Below are 25,751 nucleotides of genomic sequence, written 5' to 3'. Positions count from 1 at the left end.
AAAAAAAAAAATTCTGTAAACAGTATTTACTCCTTCCTAGAAAAAAATTAAGATATAAATGACAAAAACTATTTTTGAAAAATCTTGGGAACACAAAGAACTTTTTCATTTTGTGTGAAGCAAATCACAGTGAGTGATTTCATATACCTTTCTAAACTTTCAAGCTCGTGTTCCCCCTAATGACCTTGCCCCCCACCACTGTGATAGCTCACATCCTTCCCCAAAGCTTATCCTAGGCCTTCAACAGCAGCAGCTTCAATCCACCATCTGAATGTGAAGCAAACCACACACCGTTTTCTGACTACTTCATACGTTTCTACAGCCTTTGTATAAATACAAGAACTGTCTTCTAAATGTCATTCGAATTACCAGTCATAAGCAGCACTTTCCTTAAGTGTAGAGGTAGTTAACTGAGCTAATATTGTTCAGTGACTCGCAGAATTTACAACTCACCGGCAATGCTAGCAAAGTTAGGGTCGATGTGCAAAGGATTCCAGTCTCCACTGAGGCGGTACAAAGCAGCCTGCAGAGAAAAACGATCACTGTAATTCAGTGTTTCCTGAGAAAGCATTCAGTGTAGGACAGGAAGCATGGCCAACTATTGATTAAAATGTATAATGTACATAAATCTAGACTGTGATCTAAAAGATAACTAATTTTTACAAAACAAGATTACCTGTAACTTTAAGTTTTAATAAGGTCTTTTGCTGTAATCAGTAGTGAGGGATTAAAGCAATAAGAAAGGAAGACAAGAATTACACCCCACTGCCTAAGAGGAAATTCACAGAAAGTGAAAACCCAGTGTAGACAGGTAAGGGTTTAAAGTTTCTTTTAGCCAATCAGAATCTGCCAATTTTCTTAATGGTTTTTTTAATTTTCAGTCTATAACATAATAATGGACAGATAGATAAATGTCAAAGACTTCTCACAAACTTTCATCTTTCTGGCACATTAAATCCTGAATATCAACTCGTGCACAAAAACAAACCCATAGCTTGCCAGTCTGACTCTGTGTATAGAGCTCAGTCTGCACACTACTAATTTACATAGGTAAAACAAGCAGGAAAACGTGGGCAACAACAGGGAAAGCCGTCATTTTCTGGTATTTAAACTGAGGTTTTAAACTAGAGTGCTCTCCAGAATTGAAGGGAGGAAATTCACCGGCAGCTGGGTGTTTATGCATCTTTATAATAGCTTGTTACAGTTCGTCGGACCTGCCTCAACATCTTTTCCTTCACAAGTCTCCTTTTGAGAAAATTTCACTTGTCAGTGGCTCAGTATCCTTTCCTGCAGTTGTGGTCTTTTAAATATAAGATTCTGTGTGTTAGAAAATTAAATGGCTGGTTTTTCCAAAAGCTGTATACAAAGAGTAAACACTACTACTCACTATTGTGTATACTATGAAAAACACCACATCTCAGGGCCACAAAGGGAAGATGTCAGACATGAGCTACATAATGGGCTTTGATTCCAGAGGGAGCTGGGTTCACATCCATCCCTATCAGTGCTAAGCAAGTTTCTCTACCAAGATAAGCCTCAAGCTAGAAGACTCAATTTCAAAGAACAACTGGAGAAATTAAATGAGATAAAAACTCATGGGTATTGCCTCTGTGAACATTAGCAATTTCTAAATCTTTTTATAAGGCTTTAGCAACAGTGTAAGTCAACAAAGTCTCTGATTAGGACTTGATTAGAGCCCTATCTACACAGAGGACAAAGTATGCATGCCTGTGGATGCAAGCCCCAGAAAGCTTCTCTTTTGGAGAAGAGGATAAGACAGAAATATTCCCTAAGAGCTACCTGATGAATGAAAAGCACCAAGGGGGAATTTGAGGCCCTGCGAGACATAGAAAGCTTAAAAAAAAGAAAGAAAGGAAAAAAAAACTTTCCAAAGCAAAACACCTCCCTACAGTACTCCCTACAGCTATCCATTAAGGAAGTAGCAAATAGCCCTTTGCTATGGGGAAAGGATGCCACAGCTCCAAACTAGCAATCTTGGAAGCCAAGCCATCACCATTATGAACGGCGTACACAGAGGTAAACAGATGTGTAGTTTTACAGGACTGCATCTCAGCGCTGTTGTCACGGCTGCTGACAGTTTTCTCTCTGTCTAGGACGCTGGATCCTTTTGAGTCTTTCTCCCAACTATTCTCTACCTATCCTCTCAGTTCCTGCCTGCCCTGATTTTCATTTTCTTTTCTCTTGGACTGACTTAGTTTTATGTGTATGGACGCTTGGCCTGCGCGTATGTCTGTGCACCACATGCATGCCTAGTGCCCACAGAGGCCAGAAGAAAGTGCTGGAGTTACAGAAGGTTGTGAGCTACCATCACCACAAAGGAGCTGAGAATTGACCCTGGGTCCTCTGGAAGAGCAGCCAGTGCTCTTAACCCAAGCCATTTCTCCAATCCCCTTCATTTTCTATTTCATTGTTCTTTTTCTTCCTCAGTTTCTCAACTTATTACTCAGTTGTGTTTGTTTTTAATTGCTGCCGTTCACCTCCCATGTGTCCTTAAGAGCAGTGCGTCTCTGGATCCCTTTTATGGTTCCCATAGGGATGTATCACTTGTACTCTCTCGAGCATCTACCAATGAGCGTCACTTCTGCCCTTCCAGTCTCTAGCCTAGTCCTGGGTTTGCACTTGCCCATTCATCCTTCTGGCAGTGTTCCTCAGTCAGTACTTGGTTAGATGAAGTCCCTCCTCCATGTGGAATGTTCTTGAAGGACAGCTGGATTGACACAAACTTTTATTTCTCAAGAATGGTGTCCCATTTCTGCCCTGCTCTGGAAGAATCTGATGCCCATCTATCTTCTTCTGCAAGTTACTTCACGGTTGTTTTTCAGTCGATCAAGGTTATTTTCATCATCTTTAATGTCTAAAGATTTTACCAGGATCCCTTTCAGTACCACTTACTGAAAATTCGCATTTCCTGGTCCACACAAGTGACCCAGACAGGTCTATGATGCATTTGTGATAGCTTCAATTTTCAGCCCCGTGAAGGGATGGCCTAAATCTGAAAGGGTCCCCCAAAAGAGGAGCTGGTTTTGAGGTCATATATGCTTTCAATTTAGCACAGTGGCGATTTTAATAAAGAACTATATTTTAATGGAAAGTACAACCTACTCAACAACAACTGAAATCCTAACAGTATCATTAGCATTAGACATGAATCTGTGAGACTACAGCTTGTTTCTCATTCTCCTCAAATGCAATGCCTGGGATTGAGAGCTGTTCACTGTTTGACCTTTTTACATCACTGCACGGAAATCCAGTCTTCTTCAAACACTTGTTTGACTTGTATGGTCAAGCCAACTACCAGTGAAGAAACTCTCCTATAGATTTAAACAGTATATCCAAGAAGCAACATTTGTAGAGCTAAAACCATACAGTTGAGTTTGCTTGCTGACTAAAATGTTACTAATGTATAAAACCCAACACAAAGTTTATGCTCTAATAGTACAATTTTTCCATTTTTTTGTAAAGATCTGCCCATACACATTGTCCTCCATTACCCGCCAATGTAAATGTGACTTCACCCTTCACACACCCTGACGTGCATCACGCTTCCTCCTCTCCTACGCTCTGCTATTCTTCTCAACCTCTTCCCTGACAAACTGAAAGCCCTCCATCTCTCAGGAGGAAACGTCCACACACCATCTTTCTGCAAAGCCAATCATCACGGGCAGACCTTTCTGCCCATCACTCAATGGAGTGCCCTTCTCCAAGACCTTAACTCCACAGAGCAAAGCCTGGCGTTTCTTTTTTCCTTGCTTGGAATAAGATGCCTTAGTTACTCCACTAGAGACACACAGAAGCAGAGTGTCCACACTTTCAACAGAGCCGTATCACAGCCGGGTGGATCGGCTCTTCTCACCTGATTCAGTGAGGTGGGATCTCTCAGCACAGCATCAGGAGGTCGTTTCGGTACAGCGACAGCTGCCTGAAATCAAAAGACCTTGTGTATCAACTCAAATATATGTGATTCTCTAACAAAGCTGACATCCAACAGACAACCATGTGTCATTGTAATAAACTCTGCAAACTGGATAAAGGGTTTTTCAATATTTTATATATAGGGAAAAATGACATTTAAAATTTCATAACTCCTAGCTTTTTATAAATTACAATTTCCCTAAAATGACTCTTTTCAATATAAGAAATATTATCAGAACTATTCTCCAGGTCACAGAGGACAAAAGACAGTTTTTCCTGTGTAAAAAGATGATAACAACCCTAAGAATTAAACAATTTACATATTTTAATTTGCCATGTTAACAAAATAATACATTTTTGTCAGCTTTTTAAAATTTGATTATTTTATTATTAATTATGTGGAGTGTACATAGGAATGAAAGTGCACATGGAGGCCCGAGACATAGGTTCCCCTGTAATTGGAATTACATTATAGGCCACAAGGAGAGAGGCTACCTCTACAGGAAGAGGCTGCTGCTTTTCAAAAAAGACTTTTCACTTACTTTTAAGTGTGTGGGGGGGGAGAAGGAAAAAGGGACGGGAGAGAGGAAAGTTACCACAGACAGACTCAGTGGGAAACTAAGTCAGCCTTATAGAGGAGAGAAGAAAGCTAGGTAGAGTGACTCACTCCTACAACCCTAGCACCCTGGGAAGCCAAGGCAGGAGGACCACTACAAGTCTGAAGCCAACCGCTCTACAGAAATGGGGTGGGGCTAGAGAGGCAGCCCGGCAGATGGGGTATATACGGCTCTTGCTGGAGACCCCAGTTTGGTTCCCAGCACCCTCCGGAAGACTGCTGCCTCTGCTTCCCCAGACACCCGCACATACCCACACACAGACGCATAGTGAAAAGTGGGTTTCCAAAGGGAGAGGAGACGGCGGTCACTGGACAGGAAAGAGTGGTGGGAAGAAATGCAATGGCATGACCAGCCGGTGGGGACCAGGACAGTAGGGAGGTCAAGCAACACACATCAAGAGTATGAAATCCCCAAGACATATAAACGATCCATGTTCCGGGACATGCAAATGCTTTTTCCTGACATATACTGAGTTGCTATAATATGCCCCATAAAAATGTATAAATATTGTATCTCAAAAGAATCTTACTTTGAGTTTTTCTGATGTCCGTTTTCCACCAAAGCCCCCAGAGCCAACAACAAAGACAGAGAATTGATTGTAGCATATAAGTTCCTTCCCAGAATAAGAATGGACTACAAAAGAAGAAAAAGAGAAAAAAGAATTACTACACAAAATATGTCTAGTTAATGAAGATGGGCTTAACACTTCCTTTACTAGTTAAAAAAATCAGATACAGCCAGTGCAAAGGGCAGCATTTACAGCAAGCAAGAGGGTTTGCAAAGCTCTAGTGCTGTGTGTTCACCTCCAGTCTCTGAAGGCAGGAAGAGCCCCCAGCCCTTCACCATGAACAGTGGGAAATTTGTCCTCTTAAATCCCACAACTACCACCTATATCTCAAGTTTTATCTGCCACTAACATTTCAAACAATTCCTCAAGACAGTTCAAGCTACCACACTCAAGCTCTGAAACACTGTCAAAGCACTAAGAGCATGGGACTTCAGGAGACAGTGACCAGGAATGGGGACAGAGGAGTGGCCCCAGGGATGCCATCCTGCCTGTTTAGTTCACTACTCTATCCCTCAGAAAAAGAGTGCCCAATACAAAAAAGGTTCCTCCTGCCTCAGCCAACTGAATGCTGAGATCATTATCATGCAACCATTCATGGCTTTTAATGCAGTTTTACCAATGATATTTCAACTTCAATGCATTTACAGGATGCAACCCCATGGTAAGTCAAAGACCATGGCATGATCTCCATTATTTCCCTCAGAAACCATTCCTACTATTCTTAGGAGCAAACTTTACACCTCTATTTCTTTTCCTCTTCTTAAACTTAATTAAGTTTTTGCACTGTCTTTAGCTTATGTTTAATTACTTACACTTTATTAACCCAATACTTATAAACTACCATAAGCATTTTTCCTACCCCAGATAAAATGTGGCTATGGTGTTTAAACCATATTATGAGTTCAACAGTCTTAAGTGCAGTTGAGAAACCCAACTGCAATCTACAATAATCAAGCTCTAAATAGCTAACACATAAAAGAGCATCAATGGGCTGGAGGGATGGCTTAGTGGTTAAGAGCACTGGCTGTTCTTCCAGAGGTCCTGAGTTCAATTCCCAGCAACCACATGGTGGCTCACAACCATCTATAATGAGATCTGGTGCCCTCTTCTGGCGTGCAGGCAGACATGCAGGCAGAACACTGTATACATGATAAATTAGTAAATCTTAAATGAGCATCAACCCTACTGCAGCAGGCACAACTCTTCCCGAGATTGGTACAGGGACACGCGTCTCACTTCTGTGCTTGGGTTCTGTTGTTTCAACCCACTGGCATGCCCCACCTGCCCCAGCCTTAGCCGTGGCGTGGCCCCCTCCCCCCTCACTTTTCTTAAAGACCCTATAAATTTTAAAACGCTTACTTTGCTCTCTTACAAATTATAAAATGAATACAAACTGGATCATTCTCTGTGATGAAGTACGTTACATACGAAGCCTATCAATCGAACAATATTATAAGAATAATAAACGTGTTACCGTCCATAACAATCACTATGCCAGATCCTTTATCCAAGATGTCAGCAATAACTGTTTCACTTTTCAATTCTCCTAAAATCAAAGTAAGATAAATAATTACAGTGAGCCATCAAGGCATTTCCCATGGTTCCCACTTACTTCAGCAAAGCTAAAAAGTTATGGTTTTAAATATTTTCCAGTGACTCCTCCTGCAAGGTCCAGCTGGCATCTAAATATTGGGTGAGCACCAATCCCATTTAGCCCATTCCTTCTGAAATCTCTACGGCTTCTGGGAAACACTTTCGAAGCATTCTTTTCTGAACATTTTATTCCTCACTAACTGGTTAAACTCCGTGGGCGACATAACAAAATTAATCACAAAAATATAAATAACGGGGGGGGGGGGGGGAGGGGGCTGTGGGAAGGAGGAAGTGGGGAAGGGTGGGAGAACGGAAGAAGGGAGTGAGGATTACCAGACAGTACTATATACAAGTACAAAACTGTCGAAGAAAAAAAATCATTTCCCTGAGACCTTTCTCTTTTTTCTACACAGCTGGGACTAACACCCAGCTCCGACCACACAACCTGAATGTCAGCTTTGACTCACGGAAAGCAAGTCCGTGGATATTAATACTTGAATATACAGAGACTGGTACACTTTTAACTTAATCCCAAAGTCCGCGGGTAGCTATCTGAGGATTTCCTAGGGAAACAGCAAACACGTTTGCATCTGAGATTCAGCACCATGGCTGCAGTGAGGTGAAAGTTCCTTGTGGAACAGGAATGGAGGCAGAGGACACTGGGAAGGTGAGGGGGGACAAAGGCAACAAGGAGTGGGCATGCAGATGAACAGAAAGAAAGATTCCAGATGCACAGAGAATCAAAGCACGTCCCAAGTATCTACCGGTGGGAGACGGTGTAAGAGGAAAAAGCATCACAAAGGTCGTCGGTGTGACGCTTCCCAAAACGATCGGTTTATGACTCTGCAGTGAAGTCCTCAGTGCCTTCTGAAAGGAGCCTAAACTTCTTCATCTGAGTTTCAAGGCCTGTGACAACCCTTCTTGCCTCTTTCTCTATTCTCAAATCTTGCTACACTCGCAATTCATCCTTAAGTTAGGGAAAACTGTCTTCAGATCCCCACAGCCTCTACCTCCAGAGTGCTGGGATTAAAATGGTACTCCCATGTCTGGCTTGCATCTAAAATCAGTATTCTTACTTCCTAAAGAAAAAAATTTAAAACTATATAACAAACACACAAAGACACTAATGAAGACAAAGAACTACCAAGAAATACAACTTGAGGCTAAAAATGTATAAGAAATCAAGAAAAGTATTATCCATATGTTCCTATTATATCAGTATATAATTATAATCATTTGGAGTATATATCTACTCCCTTTTCATATTATAAAATCCCAAAGAGCAATATTTAATCCACATCTACTTACTTTAACAATGGTTCCCCAAATGAACCCACTAGGCTGGCTATACATGAAACATGCAGGGACCTTTATGAAATGACCTCTTTCCCCCCCCCTCTCTCTCTCCCTCTCCCTCTCCCTCTCTCTCTCTCTTTCTCACCCCCCCCACACACAGATATACATACACACAAGCATGTGCACACACACACAAGATCTGAGGTGCGGATTTTATATTTCACTAAAATAGCAGACATAGCCAGATTTTAAAAAAAAAAAAAAAAAAAAAAAAAAGCATCTAACCTGATGCTATACCTTGAAAATGGTGAGCATCCTACAGTCACCACCAACTGTGTATTGGCTCAGACTAAATCAACAGACTAGAAATGCATTCTGCAACATAATGAAACAAAGCTATTACACTTTAAAAGCAGTTACAAAGCTCAAAGTTTTTGTAAAATAGAAAGGCTTGGGGGGGGTCTACTTGCTGGCTTCTACAGTATATGATGTGAAAAGATACCAAATCTTCCTTTGTTTTTAGCAACCTTATTTGGTATTATATAATATATATATATATATATATATATATTATACATATATAATATACAAACATTCTGACATTAAAAACTACATAAAATTATTGTGAAAGAATAAAAATATGGGTTGGTTACATGTTCTCTCTCATCTGTGGTTTCAGAAAATGCAAACTACTATGGGAGGGAGGCAGTTAAACAGTTCTACGCAGATGTAACACCTATAAACCATGGCAATTGCCAGCATGGCAAGACAAGCATAAAGGTGTAATAAGGGTGCTTAGAGGTTTGTGGTAACCAACAGATATCTAATTAGACTAAGGATCACTCAACACAAGGAAAATCGTGCCTGGTGCTGGAAATCTAGCCAGCTTTCTTGGGCTAGCGAGGTCATAGACATTAGAAAAGAATCTACTTACTACCCAGATTTTTCTAGACCAGCATAAATTCCTTACTACATTCTAAATCTTATCCTTAAACCCCCAGGGAGTGTAGCTACCACCCTTCCTCAAAGAAGCCTCTCTTTATAGCAAATGAAAGTGATCACAGAAAACCACAACTGGACACAATGCACAAATCAATGGATTGTGGAGATCCAAGCCCCAATAATTACATCTATATCACATGATCAACAGATCATGGAAAGCCCAGCCCCAATGGAAACATCTACATCACAACTCCTCCATCTCTAGCTCAAGGAACATCATGAAGGAGGGGGCACAAAGATTAAAAGATCCATAATAGAATTTCAGGAAATCTCCTATGAAAGTCTCTCCTAGATATGACTGAATACAGAGGACTAGAGCAATGGCACTCAATGGACACGTTAACACAGGAGGGAAATTCCAGAGTCCCACTCCCAGACAAAGAACTATAGACAACTATTGACCATTAAGGAGGAAAGCCATACTTTCCCAGGGGTGAGTCTCCTTTGGATGTCCATTAGGAGTGGTCAGTCCTGAATCCAGATATACACAAACAACAAAAACTAACTCGGTGGGTTATATTCCCATGTATTTGTATATATACATATGTAACAATAGTCAAAGGTAAAGGTTGTCAACTTGAGAGTCGGGAAGCATGGGAGAAGTTCAAAGGAAGGTAGCTGGGAGGTACTACAGGGCTGGGGGGGATGAATTCTGCTTCAATTAAATACATATGTTAAATGATCAAAACGGAGCTGGGGATATAGTACAGTCAGCAGGGCGCTGCCTACCACGCAAAACCCCTTGGTTCCATTCCAAGCACCACACAAACCTTGTGTAGTGGCTCAAGCCTTAATCCCAGTAATCAGAAAGGAGGAGGAGGGTCAGAAGTTCAAGGTCATCCTCTGCTAAGGAAAAAAAAAAAAAAAAACCTGGACCACAAGAGACTTTATCTCAAAAAAGTATAGAGAGATGGATAGATAGGTGGGTGGGTGGGTGGGTGGGTGGGTGGATGGATGGATGGATGGATGGATGGATGGATGGATGGATGGATGGCTAGATAAGTTTTTGTGAACATCCAAATTATTACTGAGAAAAGAAAAAAATTATTAGGTAGGTTTAGTTTTCTTCTCTTCCAAGGGAATAGGAAAAAATTACAAATGCTGTATATTTCAGCATTGTTTGCTTTATGCAAATCAGTATCAAGATAAACAACCACAGGAACCATAGCTGACACACAATCATAACGGTGCATATGTCAATACAGATAAACTAATAGTCTTAAATCAATACTTTTAGTGGAAGACAGTCAGGGACTGGTTAACATCATCTACTCTAAGGTCACACATGGAAGCTGCTGAAATCTCGATGGGTTGGACTATGTCAATTTAACACAATGGGATAAATTGGGGGGGTTAATCAGAAAATTAAAGCATAATATTAGGACATTAGTTCACATAAACTCACCTGATCGAGGAAGTGGTTTATACAACTCCAAGTATTGCTCCCCATGAAGAACCTATGTTACAACAAATGCAGTTTTATTAGCAAACTTTCTTGTACCAGTGTCTACCTGTGGGTACTGCTGAGCCCAGGTAACATTTTACTATCCACGTACCACATCAGCATTCTTCCTGTGTCATCTATCTCAGTATGGTTTCCACTTCCTAATCATGCAATGTAGACATAATTAGTACACCAACATACAGACAAACAGATCTTTGGGACGAGATAAGATATATCTGTGTTCTTAGAATCCAGGGATCCTTATTGACTATATATGATTTATCAATGGAGCCACTCAATCAGGCTCTGTTCCAAGTGCTTATCATAATGCCTAGAATATAATAGGCATTCAGTAAGTATCCACTTGGTAAAAATGAACCAATGGGCCAGGGCTGGTAACTTCAAGTAACACAAGCTAAGTAGAGATGACTCAACTAAAACACAAAGGCAAACCTTATAAATCTATCCAAAGGCAAAAACATCATTAATGTCAACATTCCCTTTGTGTTACCTGAGTAGAAACCAAACACACCGCAAGGAACCAGCAACCTGCACTCAGTGCAGCAAAGCCCCACATGCATGTAAACCTGAGCGGAGTGCCCACGTGAACCTGAGCAGAGTGCCCACGTGCCAGTGAACCTGAGCAGAGTCCCCACGTGCCAGTAAACTTGAGCAGGGTCTCCACGTGCCAGTGTCCGTGCCCTACTACAGTAGGACAGTTTTTTTTTTACCCTGCCCCTAATCCAGAAGGAAGGGAGAGAGCAGTGAGGGTGATGGGAAACAGGAAGGAGTGCCTTCCTCACTGTGCCAGGCTGCCTTGAATCCCAAAGCTAGGAAAACTGAGAAGCAGGTTTCCAGATGGTGTTACTCCTGGTCACAGAAAGTGAGCATCTTACCTGATTCACGTATTACACAGGTGAGCGAGATTAAGAAGGCAAAGTAAGCCATGCAATGGTGGCGCACGCCTTTAATCCCAGTACTCAGGAGGCAGAACCAGGTGGATCTCTCTCTGTGAGTTCGAGGCCAACCTGGGCTACCAAGTGAGTTCCAGGAAAGACGCAAAGCTACACAGAGAAACCCTGTCTCAAAAAACCAAAAAAAAAAAAAAAAAAAAAAAAGGCAAAGTGCCCAACACAGGCTTCCAGCCCTTCCTTCCAACGTTATCAGATATTCTAAGAAAATGAGATCCCATGACTCTGACAGGAAAGCCATCAGCAATGTGCCGATGGGTTCAACTAGACAGAAACCTGCTCATAGCTCTGATTCAGTGACCATTGCTGGACGCAGCTCACACCTACATAAGGAACTAAAACAGACCGAACATAGGTCAAGTTTTCTAAAGTTACTTCCTTCTTGAAATACTTTCTTCTGGCTTCTTTAATGTCATGCTGCTGATGTCATGGGCCATCCTACCCAATCTGTTTTGCTAGTTTTTCCATATCTCTTCAACCTCCAAATACTTCAGAGGCCCTAAACTCAGGCGTCTTCTCTACTTAAATTCACAGAGTAGGTGATTTCAGCTGGTCCCACACTTTTAAACATTACCTGAATGCGGAAGATCCTGGTGAGATCTTTCCTTACCACTTTAGACACAATCAACTACACCTTCTTCATCTCCACTTAAATAAGTACCAGACAGCTCAAGCTTGTCCAAAACAAACTCCTGACCATCCTCCCTTAAAACAAGTACATGAAGGCAAAGTCCTTGCTATAAAAGCATGTGGGTCTGAGTATGCCCAGAGCCCATGCAAAAAATCCAGTTATGGCAGTGAATGCTTGGAATCACGGTGCTGGGAGGTGAACACAGGCAGATCCCTGGGGGACTTGCTGCCAACCAGCCTAGTCTATCAGCAAACTCCAGACCAATGAGACACTGTCTCAAAAAACAAGGTAGATAGCACCTGAGAAAGGGCACCTTAGGTTGACCTCTGGCCACTCTGTGAACCCATACATGTATGTACCCACATGTACACACTACAAAAAAAGGCTTGGGAAATTATGAGTGACAGAACATGCCTGTAATTCTAGCACTCAGACAGCTGAGACAAGAGGATTCCAAGTTTAAAGACAGAATGGAGCTATATAGCAAAACTCTGTCTCAAACCATGCAGGCGGAAGGTATGTAACTATATGACTATATATAATAATATATCATATGCAAATACTATATATATTAGGCATATATGCATACATCTATACATAATTATATTTACATGATCTCTGCTGTTGGAAACAAACACCTTCCTCCTTACCTTCTTTGTCCTTTTATTTAGAGCTTTTTCTTGGATTACTGCAATAGACTCCTTAATGGTCTCTCAGCTTCTGCACTTGCCTCTCATACCCTTCTCCACAGAGGAAGATTGAGTCAGAAAGTGAACATATCTGGTTCACATCATTCCTCAGTTTAAAGGGCCACAAGCTGCTTCCCGTGCTCATGAAGGGAAGCTAGACATACATTGCCACCGCCAGCCAGGGAGCTGTTGGCAACTGTTAGCTGCTGGAAGAAAAGACAGTTTTCCCCAAGAGCACAGCCCTGGTACATTAGCCAGGCTTCAGCTGAAGACCACACATCCAATAATATGTGGGCAGCACAAATTGGTCTTGTTGGGCTTAAAAAAAAAAAGAGAGAGGGACCCAGAATTGGGTGGGTAGAGAATGGGAGGTGAATCTGGGAAGAGTTGAGGATGCGAGAATAAATATGATCAAAACACACTGCATGAAACTGTCAAAGAACTAAGAAAAAAAGTTTTAAAAAAGAGAACTCTTACAGGGCAAAAAGAGTGTAAACCAACACCCTTTAATTGCCACAGGCTTCCTTCTCCTACAGCCATGAACAGAGCCTCTTCTGCACCCAGTTAAGACTGAGGCCTTGCTGTTCCAAAACAAGTCAAGTACATGCTCCCTCCGGGCCTGTTCATGCTCGTTTTCTCTGTCCTAGAGATCCTTCCCCCAGATAATTAGTGGGTGTTCTCCTTCATCAGTGTCATGAGGTAAAGATAGCCTATCCACTCTCTGGGTAAAGAAGCCAAAGCCTGGGGCAGTTACTTACAATTACAGTAACGAGTGAATGGTGGAGAGAGAATTAACAGCATTATTCCAGGATTACGGGACTATACAGAAGTATTTTCTTCCTGGAATTTTAAACTAACTCTCCCCTCTTTGTTTCATGAAAAGAAAAATCAAAAGATATACTAAATCATTATTCCTAAGCCAACCACCATAGTCAATTTTACTTTAATAGAAATAATTTATATAATCTTTTTATATATGTATGTGTATTCATGTATTCATATAATGTATAAATTATATGTATGTAGTGTGTAACACAGTGTGGGAGCTCACAAAGGTTTTCTACTGAGATCTGAGCTTGCTTTACACAGTAGGGCAGTGCTGTGGGATGTCCTGTATGCTGTAAAAATATGTTGCTGTGATTGATTGATAAATAAAACACTGATTGGCCAGTAGCCAGGCAGGAAGTATAGGTGGGACAAAGAGGGAGGAGAATTCTGGGAAGTGAAAGGCTGAGGCAGAGAGAGACGCTGCCCGCCACCACGATGAGAAGCAACATGTAAAGATACCAGTAAGCCATGAGCCACATGGCAACTTATAGATTAATAGAAATGGTTTAATTTAAGATATAAGAACAGATAGCAAGAAGCCTGACACAGCCATACAGTTTATAAGTAATATAAGTCTCTGTGTGTTTAATTGGGCCTGAGCGGCTACAGGAGTCGAGTGGACACAGGAATACTCCAGTTACAGGGCTGCATTAGGGGATGGCTTAACCACATGCATAGTCACCAGGTGCCTGGAATGGTCTACATTTGGCTGTGCTGCAGGGAGGTCTTTTGTGCCACCCCTTGGCATTCTTTTAAATAGCCCTTTAGTAGAGACAGAAGGAGCTGGTGGGCTGGGACTCAGGCCCTCCTGAGGCTGTTCGATGTTTTCTATCTGTCTCTCTCTCTATATATATATATATATATCCTTATATCTACATATTCTTCATTTCTCCCTGCTCAAGAGTACCCTGGGGGAATAAGAGGGAACAGGTCTCCCTCAATACAGTATGAGACATTTATCAAAAATATTAAATAAACAAACAAGAAAAAAAAGCCAATTAAAGCTTCTTAGTAGGCATACCTTTGCAAAGTCGATTGCCAGCCCAGGAACCTCTGCTAGCCCTCCATTCATCATGGACTTCTGAGCAATAATAACGCCAAAGGTGGGCAAACAGGAGAAGTCATCGCTTCCTTCATACACAAACTTCAAATCCTTTGGATTCTTGATTGAAGCTCCTACTCCCAGGGCATACATGATACTCTCCAGCTCCGTATATGAAGAGGAAAATGAAGGAAGCCTATAGCCAATACCACTAGCCTAGGAGAAAAACAGGAAGACTATTACCCTCCGCAGCTGCATCTGATGGCCGGACTTCAAATCGTACCTATAGCTAGCAATATTCTCAGGCTTAAAACCAGATTTCTAACATAACTACAAAATACCAGGGCAATATATAAAAAAAAGATTTCTTTCTTGTCTACTACACTTCTTTTTTCCTTTGATTGAAAATAGATTTTTTTTCTCACATAATATACCCTAATTATAGTTTCCCCTCCCTCTACTCCTCCCAGTTCCTCCCTGCCTCCCCTCCCATCCAGATCCACCCCCCATTTGTCTCTCATTAGAAAACAAACAGGGTTTCTAAGGGATGATATGTAAATAAATAAGTAAATAAATAAATGATATGATAAATAATGTAATATGATAGAATAAAGCAAAAACTAACACATCAGACTAGGACAAAAGAAACAGGAGGAAAAGCCCAAGAAGCAGACATAGAAACAGAGACCTACTCATTCACACACTCAGTATCCCCATAAAAACACTAAACTGGAAACCATAATATATACACATCTAGTGCACCACACATCATCACTAGATCCCACATCATGGCAGACTCACAGGAGCACCACACATCAACACTAGATCCCACATCATGGCAGACTCACAGGAGCACCACACATCAACACTAGATCCCACATCATGGCAGACTCACAGGAGCACCACACATCATCACTAGATCCCACATCATGGCAGACTCACAGGAGCACCACACATCAACACTAGATCCCACATCATGGCAGACTCACAGGAGCACCACACATCAACACTAGATCCCACATCATGGCAGACTCACAGGAGAACTACACATCAACACTAGATCCCACATCATGGCAGACTCACAGGAGCACCACACATCAACACTAGATCCCACATCATGGCAGACTCACAGGAGCACCACACATCAACACTAGATCCCACATCATGGCAGACTCACAGGAGCACCACACATCAACACTAGATCCCACATCATGGCAGACTCACAGGAGCACCACACATCAACACTAGATCCCACATCATGGCAGATTCACAGGAGCACCACACATCAACACTAGATCCCACATCATGGCAGACTCACAGGAGAACCACACATCAATACTAGATCCCACATCATGGCAGACTCACAGAGCACCACACATCAACCCTAGATCCCACATCATGGCAGACTCACAGGAACACCACACATCAACCCTAGATCCCACGTCATCTCAGGTCCTTTTCATCCTTTTCATCATCATTCAGCAGTAGAGGTAACAGCTTTCTCTCTCTTCCATCTAGTATTTCCCTGGGTTACTTTTCAAATAGCAAGGAAGGTGTGGCTAGTCAACACATCAACTGGGCAACGAACTTGATTCATCACAACTCCAAAGAAAGACTATCAAAAATTACACACAAAACGATACCCCTGAAAGCAGAGAAAAGCCTTCAGCTCCTATACTTATCACATAGAAACGCCAAGGGCAGAAGCTGAGCTGGTACCTTCCACTGTCCTACCCCAACTCACACACTAAGAAGAGCTTTGGAAAGCAATACACACATCCCCTCCTCTCCTCTCAAGACAGAGCTCCATCAAAGCAAAAGTCATGGTACATCCCAGAAAAATCTCAGAGTAAAAGAAAAGTGGAAAAGAAGAATAGAGTTATCTGGACAGCTTCAGAATTGACTTCAAGCCACATGCTCATGTGGTCATCATGAATTCCTTATATTTCAAACTCAGTTTTATTCCAAAGACAATCATAAACGCTTTCTGAAGACACACCACTGATTGTCTCCATGATCAACGACAGAGTGACTGTTTCCAGGGGAAAGGCTAAGCAGGAAAGGGTGGGAGGATGGGTCGGTAGGCAAGCTTCAGGCACTTCCCCTACTTACAAATTCCGATGTGGCTGTAGATGCCGCGTGACTGGTGTGATTTTGTGAGACTCCTTCGGAATCTACCTTATGTAAAACTTCTATTATACCACTCGTTGATTCTACAATTATAAAAAGACAAGAAAAGATAGAGCTTTGCTGTAAAATCTGAGTAAAGAAAACTACAATATGCTAGAGAACATCTATCACACACTTCCACTGGCCCTCCATTCCAGTGGGTGGCCCCACAACCATGGTACCGAACTAGATGGGTTAGGAAAACAACAACAAAAAGCGGACATGAAGTTGAGACGGGGGGGGGGGGGGGGGGGGGGGTGAGAGGTTAGAAAGCAGATATAGGAGCCGTTAAAGGATGGAGTGGGTAAATATGACCAAAAAACATGGTACACATACATGGAATTTTCAAAGAATTAATTTGAAATATTTTTTAAGATATTCCACATAGCCAGGCGGTGGTGGCACACACCTTTAATCCTTTAATCCCAGCACTCGGGAGGCAGAGGCAGTCGGATCTCTGTGAGTTCGAGGCCAGCCTAGTCTATGAAGTGAGATCCAGGAAAAGTACTAAAGCTACATAGAGAAACTCTGTCTCAAAAAAAAAAAAAAAAAGGTATTCCACATAAACTGGATTCTATTTGGTGGTACAGTGCTTGCCCAGCATGCCCAAGGTCCTGGGTTCTACCCTCAGCACCACAAACCATAAACACATGTGAAATGGTCTCTGCCTCAAAGGAACTCAGCATGCAGTTAATAAGCCAGACCTCTGAAACAAAGGCAGTAAGAACAGTTACATTAGCTGTTCACATGGTAGGAGTCCAGCTTACAGAAGAACAACATGGCTCAGAATATCTGGGAAAATCTTGCTGAACATTTGGGGTCTGACCTTTTCTGAAGTCCTAAAACTATGTCCAGGTGAGAAAAGGAGGAGGAGCCAGGACGGAAGGGAGAAGAGCAAACCAATGTGCTGACTCAGTGCCACCTCGATAACTAAACAAGAGAGCTAAGCAGGAGCAAAAACCAGATGAGCGCACACTGAGGGCAATGGAGAGAACTGCATCCAACTAAGAGCATGTGGCTAGCAGAGATGGCTCCAAGGTTAAGAGTGCATTCTGCTCTCAGGGAGAACCTGAGTTCAGTCCCCAGCACCCACACTGGCGAGTTCATAACCTAAAACTCCAGCTGCAGGACATCTGATGTCCTCTTCTGAACTCCAAAGGCACCTGCACACACACACACACACACACACACACACACACACACACACACACACACACACTTAAAAATAAATATAAAAATAAAAAGAGCATATGACTAGAAAATGGAGGACTCCAAAACTCAGCACCATTTGGGGAGAAAGTGCATACAGCACAAACGAATACACGCCCCACTACTGTCCATCCACCAGAAACCCACCAACCAAACACACGGGACCAAGAAACACTGAGGAAACTGCCTATGACAGCATCAACGCTCTCCTAAGGATGAAGACTCCTAGCACCCAGTGGAGCAGAAACTACGTAGGTGCCCAAGACCCAAGTGTCTGCATCAGCACAGTTGGAACAGATGAAACTGCTTATCGAGAAGACAGCTTGTCGCCTCTGCTCCCTGACCAGGACCTAATGGCTGGGACTGTACCTTGAATGGTCTGCGGCTTGCTGGCATTATTGAAGTCACAGATCTTCTCCCAGTTGGCCCTCACTGCCTCGGGCGTCATGGGCTGGTTCCTCTGTCTAACGATGGCTCCGAGGGTCCGCTCCCAGCGCACTGGTTATGGAGACAAGACTAAGACACTGAGCACGCAGCTTGAAGGACAGAACATAAGAGGCTGGAGAGCCATCTTCACGAGAAAGGAAAATCCCAGAGGAAAGACATTCCGGCTTCTGAAGAGCTCTACCAAAAAATCTGAGACTACATTTCTCTTTAAAAGCCCATTAGCAGAAATGTCAGGTTTTTAAAGAAAGATCTGCAGCTGAAGGGCAGGGGGAAATGAATAGGCATGAAGCATAAGAACATAAATGGAGGATAATGCTGTAGTAAAACCAACCACTTCATATGCCAGGTTAAATAACACAAAATTAAATTAAATTTCAATTGAAAAAAGAAATATCTGAAGTTGAAGAAAAGACTTCTCTAACTGTCAGGAACTGCTAATTGCACAATCTCCTGTTGAACCTGGAGATTCAGTCACACATAGTCACACCAACCACAGATCCCTTAGCAAAAGACACTCCACTTTCCTTGGTTGTAGGTGCTGACTGGCAGGACAGTGTCTGCTGCTGCCCACTGAGAACTAGACCTGGCAGCAAGCAGAGGTTCCAGTTACAAATCCTGGACTACACAGCCACCCATAACTCTCCTTCAGCCTTCCTTTGCTGGCCCTGCATCTCCACAGCCCCCACAGAACCTTGCAGGGTCACAAGAAGTACCGGTGCTCTTGAGTTCTCTTGAGAAAGTTAACAGTGTTTTCTTCTTTCAACATTCCGTAGGAATAACTAACTACTAATGACACTGGAAGATGATGGCGAGCGGGCACTAGTGGCCACTCAATTTAAGACATCCTAAAGGAATGAAAAAGATGCCAAGTTTCTAGGTTTTTTTCTTCCTGTAAAAGTGCCCATATGTGGCTGTTACTGCAACATTAACCTTGCTGTTTTAAATGCTATTTAAATGCCATTAAGATAATAAAATGCTTGAGAACTGTAAGTCCCTTTATGTTTAACTCAACTGAAGTCACTGATGTATGCATATAAATTATATATATATATATATATATATATATATATATATATATATGACAACAGTCTCCTACATAACTCAATTAATTCTGTGATTAATTGTGATACCAGCAGACAACTAAAAGCAAGCTGAGATTCTGAATTTTCTACTTTTTTGTTTTGTTTCACTTTGTTTTTCAAGACAAGGTCTCTCCATGCATCCCTGGCTGTCCTAGATCCACCTGCCTGTGCCTCTGAGTGCTGGGACGTAAGGAAGACTCCCTCACACCCGGCAATTTCCCACATTTTTTAACTCTCTAAGGCAACTACACTATTTGAAGCTCGGAAGGTTTAAGAAAGAAAATATCAAGAGTGAAGCAAACGAATTTCCTGTGGAGGAAACAATTCCCACAGACCAGCTGCAGCTTCTGTCCCCGAAAGCTGTGCCCTGTACTCTCTTACTCCTGACGTCTAAGCAAAAGAGAGTTACATGAGAGAATTGGAGAACCTGCCTGTCCGTCTAGAATGGGCTCCTCCCACCTTTCAGACAGCTCTCTCTTCGACTCACTGTTCTGATGAAACAGCAAGAAGCATGCGCGATGCCAGAGTCACTGGAGGGAGTATAAAGGTCCACACAAAAGAAACCACAGTATCTGAAGAGAGTGAGACCGACCAGCCGCTACCTCTGGGAGAGCAGACAAGTCCTTAAGACTACGAGAGGCTGCAGCATAACTCCCAGGCTTTAGTATGTTTTGCTGGAACAGTATTCAAGTCTGGGTATGTGAACACCAGTGATTAAGCAAAATCCTTATCCAGCTCTAATGGCTAGACAGATTATAAAATTAAAAAAAAAAATCTATCACAAGCCAAAACCCAACAGAGACTTACATTTTCCAATCCAGCCTGCTCCAACCTAACAAAAAGAAGGGGGAAAAAAAATCACCTGATGTAAATCATTAAGAGAACGTTTTAGTTATGCGGAGGACTAGGACGCAAGAGGACAGTGAATGAGGCATTAAGCTCTGCACAACCCCCCCACCCCACCCCCACCCCCCGGTCTAAGCCTTCGCAAGGCTGACAGCATCAAAGCAGAAGCCTGCCGCAGGCAAGCTGTGGGGACGCATGAGGTGAGATAAGGCAAAAGATGACATTCTATTCCCACAGGAAGAGATACTACGTTTTCTCTCTGCAATATTTTAGAGGTCATTCAGGTAAACCTTAGGGGGGACAAGTATCTGATGGAGGAAACGTATACTTTCACATCACACACTACTATTGGCCAGAACTTACCGGAATTCCTCATGCATAACAGAAGAAACACATGAGTAGCAGACAATGTAGTGGACCTAGGTCCAACATTAACACGTTTCATAACCTTTTTCCTTTACTGTGTGGGCTGGTTTAAATAGGTATGGCCCCCATAGTGTTTGAATTCTTGGCTCATAGGAGGGGCACTATTAGGAGGTGTGGCCTTGTTGGTAGAAGTATGTCATTATAGGTGTGGGCTTTGAGGTCTTATATCCTCAAGCTATATATGCCCAGTGTGGCACACAGTCTCCTTCTGCTGCCTGTGGATCAAGATGTAGAACTCTCAGCTACCTCTCCACACCATGTCTGCCTGCCTGCTACCATGTTTCCTGCCATGATGATTATGGACTACACCTCTGAACTGCAAGCCAGTACCAATTAAGCGTTTTCCTTTATAAGGGTTGCCATGGTCATGGTGTCTCTTCACAGCAATAGAAACCCAAACTAAGGCAATGTACTCACACCTTTTATAATATATCCAACTAATAGTGGCTTAATCAGCTTTAGTTTTGACCACAGGCAGGGGTGATGGGGAATCAGGGAAAGAGACAGATTCTTAAGAAGGCAACTTCAAACTTTCAAACATCAGCCTTTCAATGAACAATCCTTAAACTGTTTGGACTGGTTACTTAAAAGCAAGGCTGCACTGGACACCTTTCTGACTGACCAAAGCTTTAAGGTAAACAATATGGCTAGATATTTCCTCCTAAACATTCATTCTAAATTTGGGAGCACATGGAATCACCTTAGCTGACCACAAAGTGAAAGCCGACATAGCAAACCGTGGTTATTCTCCTCTGCTAGCTGGAAGACACGGGGCACTTTTCCTGCTCAAGGCTCAGTTCATCCTGGGCAAAACAGTTTCCAGTGCCCACCTCAGCAAACACTATGGGCAGCCCTTCTCACAGCAGCTGGCTCTTCATTCTTCCTCAGTGGGCCCGACTTCTGTTCTTGCCAAGTAGACTTCATTTCCTGCCTTCCAGCTCATTAGAATTGAACTAAGCCTTTCTTTCCTCTGGTTGCCTGTTAGTTCTTCGGAAGGTGGTCAAAGGTCAGCATCTCTAACTTTGGACCACCTCACCTGACTGAGGTGTTTCTCCAGCAATCTGGTAATAACATCACCTTTAACCATATTGTGAGTGAAGTAGCAAACTACAAACTCTTATCAGAAGCCAAAGTAACTGCAGCAGTTGGACAATCTGCATCTACCACTAACAACTCCAGGAATCCATCAGAACTGAGCAAAGCATGCTTTCAAGTTTAAACTCAGGTCATTACATATATTTCTTATTATATTTTTCAATTATATACATCAAATATTACTCATTTAAAAAAAAGTCCACTCAGAAAATAACAACTTAAGAATTTATATGTATGCATGATCTCAGTTGTATGGTTACAGAGATGAGGATGTATATAAAATTTCTGCCTAAAAGAATAGTCTATGTAAAATGCACACCTAATAGAAGACTGGAAGGAGATATTAAAAAAAATTAATAGTAGTTCTCGGGATAGTAATTAATGTATGGTTTTATTTTTCTTCTATTTACATTCCTATGTATTTAAGATTTCCGCAAAGATGATATATTATTTTGTGCAGTTAATAATAACATAATTATAAAGAAATAAGTAATATTTTGATTCCTAGCTAGGTAAAAAGAGATCAGACCAAATTTCAAGTTCTAAGTGGCTCAATATCATTAAATTTTTCTATCCTGTAAAATTAAGAGAGCAAAGTTCTTCCTATGTTTAATTTACATAATTTACATTCAGTTGGTATGATTAGAAAGGTGGAGGCACATAGCTGTGCTCAAATAGATAGAGAACTTTTCTCCTTCATTCATCATCAGCTTTTAATTCAAATGAAATTGGCTAATAATATATTACTTCAAACTGAGGCAGGTTCTTTTGCTATTAAGAAGTATTTTGAAGCCAGGCGGTGGTGGCGCACACCTTTAATCCCAGCACTCGGGAGGCAAGAGGCAGGCGGATCTCTGTGAGTTCGAGGCCAGCCTGGTCTACAGAGCAAGATCCAGGAAAGGCACAAAGCTACACAGAGAAACCCTGTTTCGAAAAACCAAAAAAAAAAAAAGAAGTATTTTTTTTAATGCTATAGTCTATACACTATAGGTTCATTTTTGCCAGAGTATCAAAAATGGAGTAAGGAGAGATCTAATATACAACACTTTAGGCTAAAATAAGGAGATCAGACACAAATGGACATTTAAAATATGTAAATTATCGAGGTCTAGGGATGTGCATCTATTAATCCTGCCTTCCTGAGCAGCTGAGACAGGAAGAGCTCAAGTTCAAGGCCTACCTGGGGCTACGAACTAAGTTAAAGGCTGGCCTAGGTGAGACCCTGTCTAAAAATAAAAATATAAACATAATAGAGCTGAGATGGTGAAAGAGCCCTTGCCTTACATAAGGCTTAGCAGTACAAATGATTCCAACAAATGATGGGACTGTGTGTAGCTTTTGTTTTTATAATAAACTTGGAAAGCTTCATAATAGGGAAAAATAGAAAAGCTTACTGCTGAATTTAAAATAAACAAGCTGTATTTATTGATCTGTCACACTCAAACATGATTTATAACTAAAAGTGGAGGAAGGAAATACTAGGCTCCCATGCCAAGGGTCTTTAATGATTTATAATTGTCACAAAGACCCCAAGAAAACGAAAGCTCTGCACGGTTAATTTACACCGTGACCCTGTGACCTGGCAAGTGTTAGGTCAAATGTTCAAGCCTGCCTAGTTGACTCAAACTGTCTGCGTTATCATTCAGCTTCTTAAATCAAGAGACTTTATATTTTACTAAACACAACAAATAAGCCACAGTGCAATTAGGAAAAAAAATATTAAAAACAAACAGCTTCTAAAAAAGAATTTATAATGATAATGTCACGTTTTAAAAAAAAATTTAAAAAGGGGGCATGGATCCACACTTGTCTGTTTAAAATAGGGTCTTGCTATGTAGCCCAGCAGAACACAAACTCAGGTCCCCCTGCCTCGGCCTCCAGAGTGCTGGCTACATACAACAGTGTAGACAGCATATGCCACCTTTTCTGGTTTAACCCTTGTTCCCTAACAACATATACATAATATCTGACAAATCAAGTCAGACAACCAGCACAGACTTTTCTAAGTGTAAGCATCTGGGAAAAACTAATATGCAATCTTTTTAAAATTTAATTAGATAAACAAGTCTTTAGAAGAAAAACAAAGTCTCAAAATACCTCAAACAAACCACCATTTTCCTCACAGCTCTCATGGCAAAGCCAAAGTACTAGAGGGGCCACGTAATCGGGCTTCAGAGCTTCCACAATATCTGAAATAGAGACAAGGACATCTATAAGCAAGAGCACATTCAGGTTTCACAAGTCATTTTACATTCTGGAAATATTTTACATAAATAATCAGAGATTTTTTAAATAAATGTGAACAAAATTATATCTAGATAATTAATCTAAGCTTAAAAGATATTAGAGCTGTTTCATCCCAACTGAGAAAAACCTAACATACTCTTGAGTTTCTCCAGTCATAGGTATCATGTGTGCCTTTCAATGATGGGTTGCATGTATTCATTGCAAAAAAAACAAATTACCAGAGCTGCCTAGGCAAGAACTGTTGAGAAACATAAAACAAAAATTGACAATTGTGGGTACCACTCACTCTCAAAGTCATTTTACTCAGCTTGCGGTTTAACAAGAATCTAGGAAACTACAAGCATCCTTGGCCAGCGTAAGCACAGATGATGAGGAGATGGAGCGTGCAGCTGTGCAGGAGAAGAAAGCCTCCAAGAATGAGCTCCCACTGCACTTCTGCGAGTAGCATGTTAGTGCAGACAGAGCTGCATGAGGAAAGCGAAGACCTGGACTCCAGTGTTGGCTCTGCAAGCACAAGACTCAACTCCCCGCTCCCGGGTCTTCCTTGGTAAGCTGGTAATTGAAAGTACTTTCCCTGCCTGTGGTACTAAGATGTCCCAAGCTCAAATAAGATTTGACTATATCCTAGAATACCTTATTTGTTTATAATACCTAATACCTTATAGTTGTACCTAAAGGACTGTGCAAACTTTAATTGATATAACCAAATACAATTATACTTACATGAAAAACAAAATTTTGTTTGGTTTTTCAAGACAGGATTTCTCTGTGTGGCCCTGGCTTCTTGGAACTCACTCTGTAGACCAAGCTGGCCCCAAGCTCACAGAGATCTGCCTGCCTCTGCCTCCAGAGTGCTAGAATAAAAGGCATGCACCACCACAGTCCAGAGGAAATTTTGATATAAAATCTAATTGCATGCAATTTTGCTCACCAATCTTTGCCAAGGCAACCTACTTTTCGCCTGAAAAACTGTTACTTTGTTGCTCAGGCATCAAGGACACAGTTATTACAAAAGACACTTAAAGGAATCCTAAACACAGAAAAGGAAGAAAGTCCGAACCAAGAGAACCCAGCAAAGAAACCACATGGCAGGAACAACAGAGGTAGCACCCAGCTCTATAGACCAACAAACCCCTGATGGCGGTGCTGATGATGCTGGGGAGGAGGAGAGGGGAGAAAGAGGAGGAGGAGGGGGACCCTAATAGTAAGTTGGGAAGAAACGAACAGGAGTCCAACAAACGGAAAAACAATGAAATTAAAGGAATTAGAAAACCTCTCTCAATGATCCAAAATGTAAATACTCTTAATTTTCCAATTAAATTATGCAGATTCACTGACTGGGTTTTAAAACAAGATGCTTCTTTTGTTGTCTCTATGGAATAGACTTCACTGGCAAAGACACACACAGAGGAAAAAAACATCTATGTCAACTTACCAAGCAGGCAGAAGCTAGACAAACACCAGTGCAGATAGGATGATAACAGAAAAAGCAAACTTCAATCCAAGAGTAGTCAGAAGAGACAAAGACCAGCGGAACATATTAATAACACAGACAACCCATAAAGAACATGGGACTGGAGAAACAGCCCAGAGGCTTAGTGTGCTTGTGCTCAACT

The 25,751-nt window shown here is 41.7% G+C and overlaps 1 protein-coding gene across 1 annotated transcript in view; it reads right to left on the bottom strand.

The window, feature by feature from the left end:
- Positions 1-25,751, bottom strand: part of Hsd17b4 (hydroxysteroid 17-beta dehydrogenase 4) — a 93,719-nt gene that overhangs the window by 22,186 nt on the left and 45,782 nt on the right. Inside the window, exons 9-18 of the mRNA XM_042264354.2 lie at positions 23,986-24,077; positions 20,329-20,353; positions 18,362-18,490; positions 16,727-16,827; positions 14,594-14,830; positions 10,415-10,466; positions 6,593-6,664; positions 5,080-5,183; positions 3,875-3,940; positions 454-523 (exon numbers count right to left, since the gene is read on the bottom strand). Coding sequence (XP_042120288.1) covers positions 454-523; positions 3,875-3,940; positions 5,080-5,183; positions 6,593-6,664; positions 10,415-10,466; positions 14,594-14,830; positions 16,727-16,827; positions 18,362-18,490; positions 20,329-20,353; positions 23,986-24,077 — 948 coding nt within the window. The remainder of the gene's footprint in view (positions 1-453; positions 524-3,874; positions 3,941-5,079; positions 5,184-6,592; positions 6,665-10,414; positions 10,467-14,593; positions 14,831-16,726; positions 16,828-18,361; positions 18,491-20,328; positions 20,354-23,985; positions 24,078-25,751) is intronic.

This window comes from Peromyscus maniculatus, chromosome 19 (assembly GCF_049852395.1).
Source record: "Peromyscus maniculatus bairdii isolate BWxNUB_F1_BW_parent chromosome 19, HU_Pman_BW_mat_3.1, whole genome shotgun sequence".
NCBI classification, from domain to species: Eukaryota; Metazoa; Chordata; class Mammalia; order Rodentia; family Cricetidae; genus Peromyscus; species Peromyscus maniculatus.
Note: the sequence above shows the minus strand (reverse complement) of the source record. Positions and strands in the feature narration are given on the sequence as shown.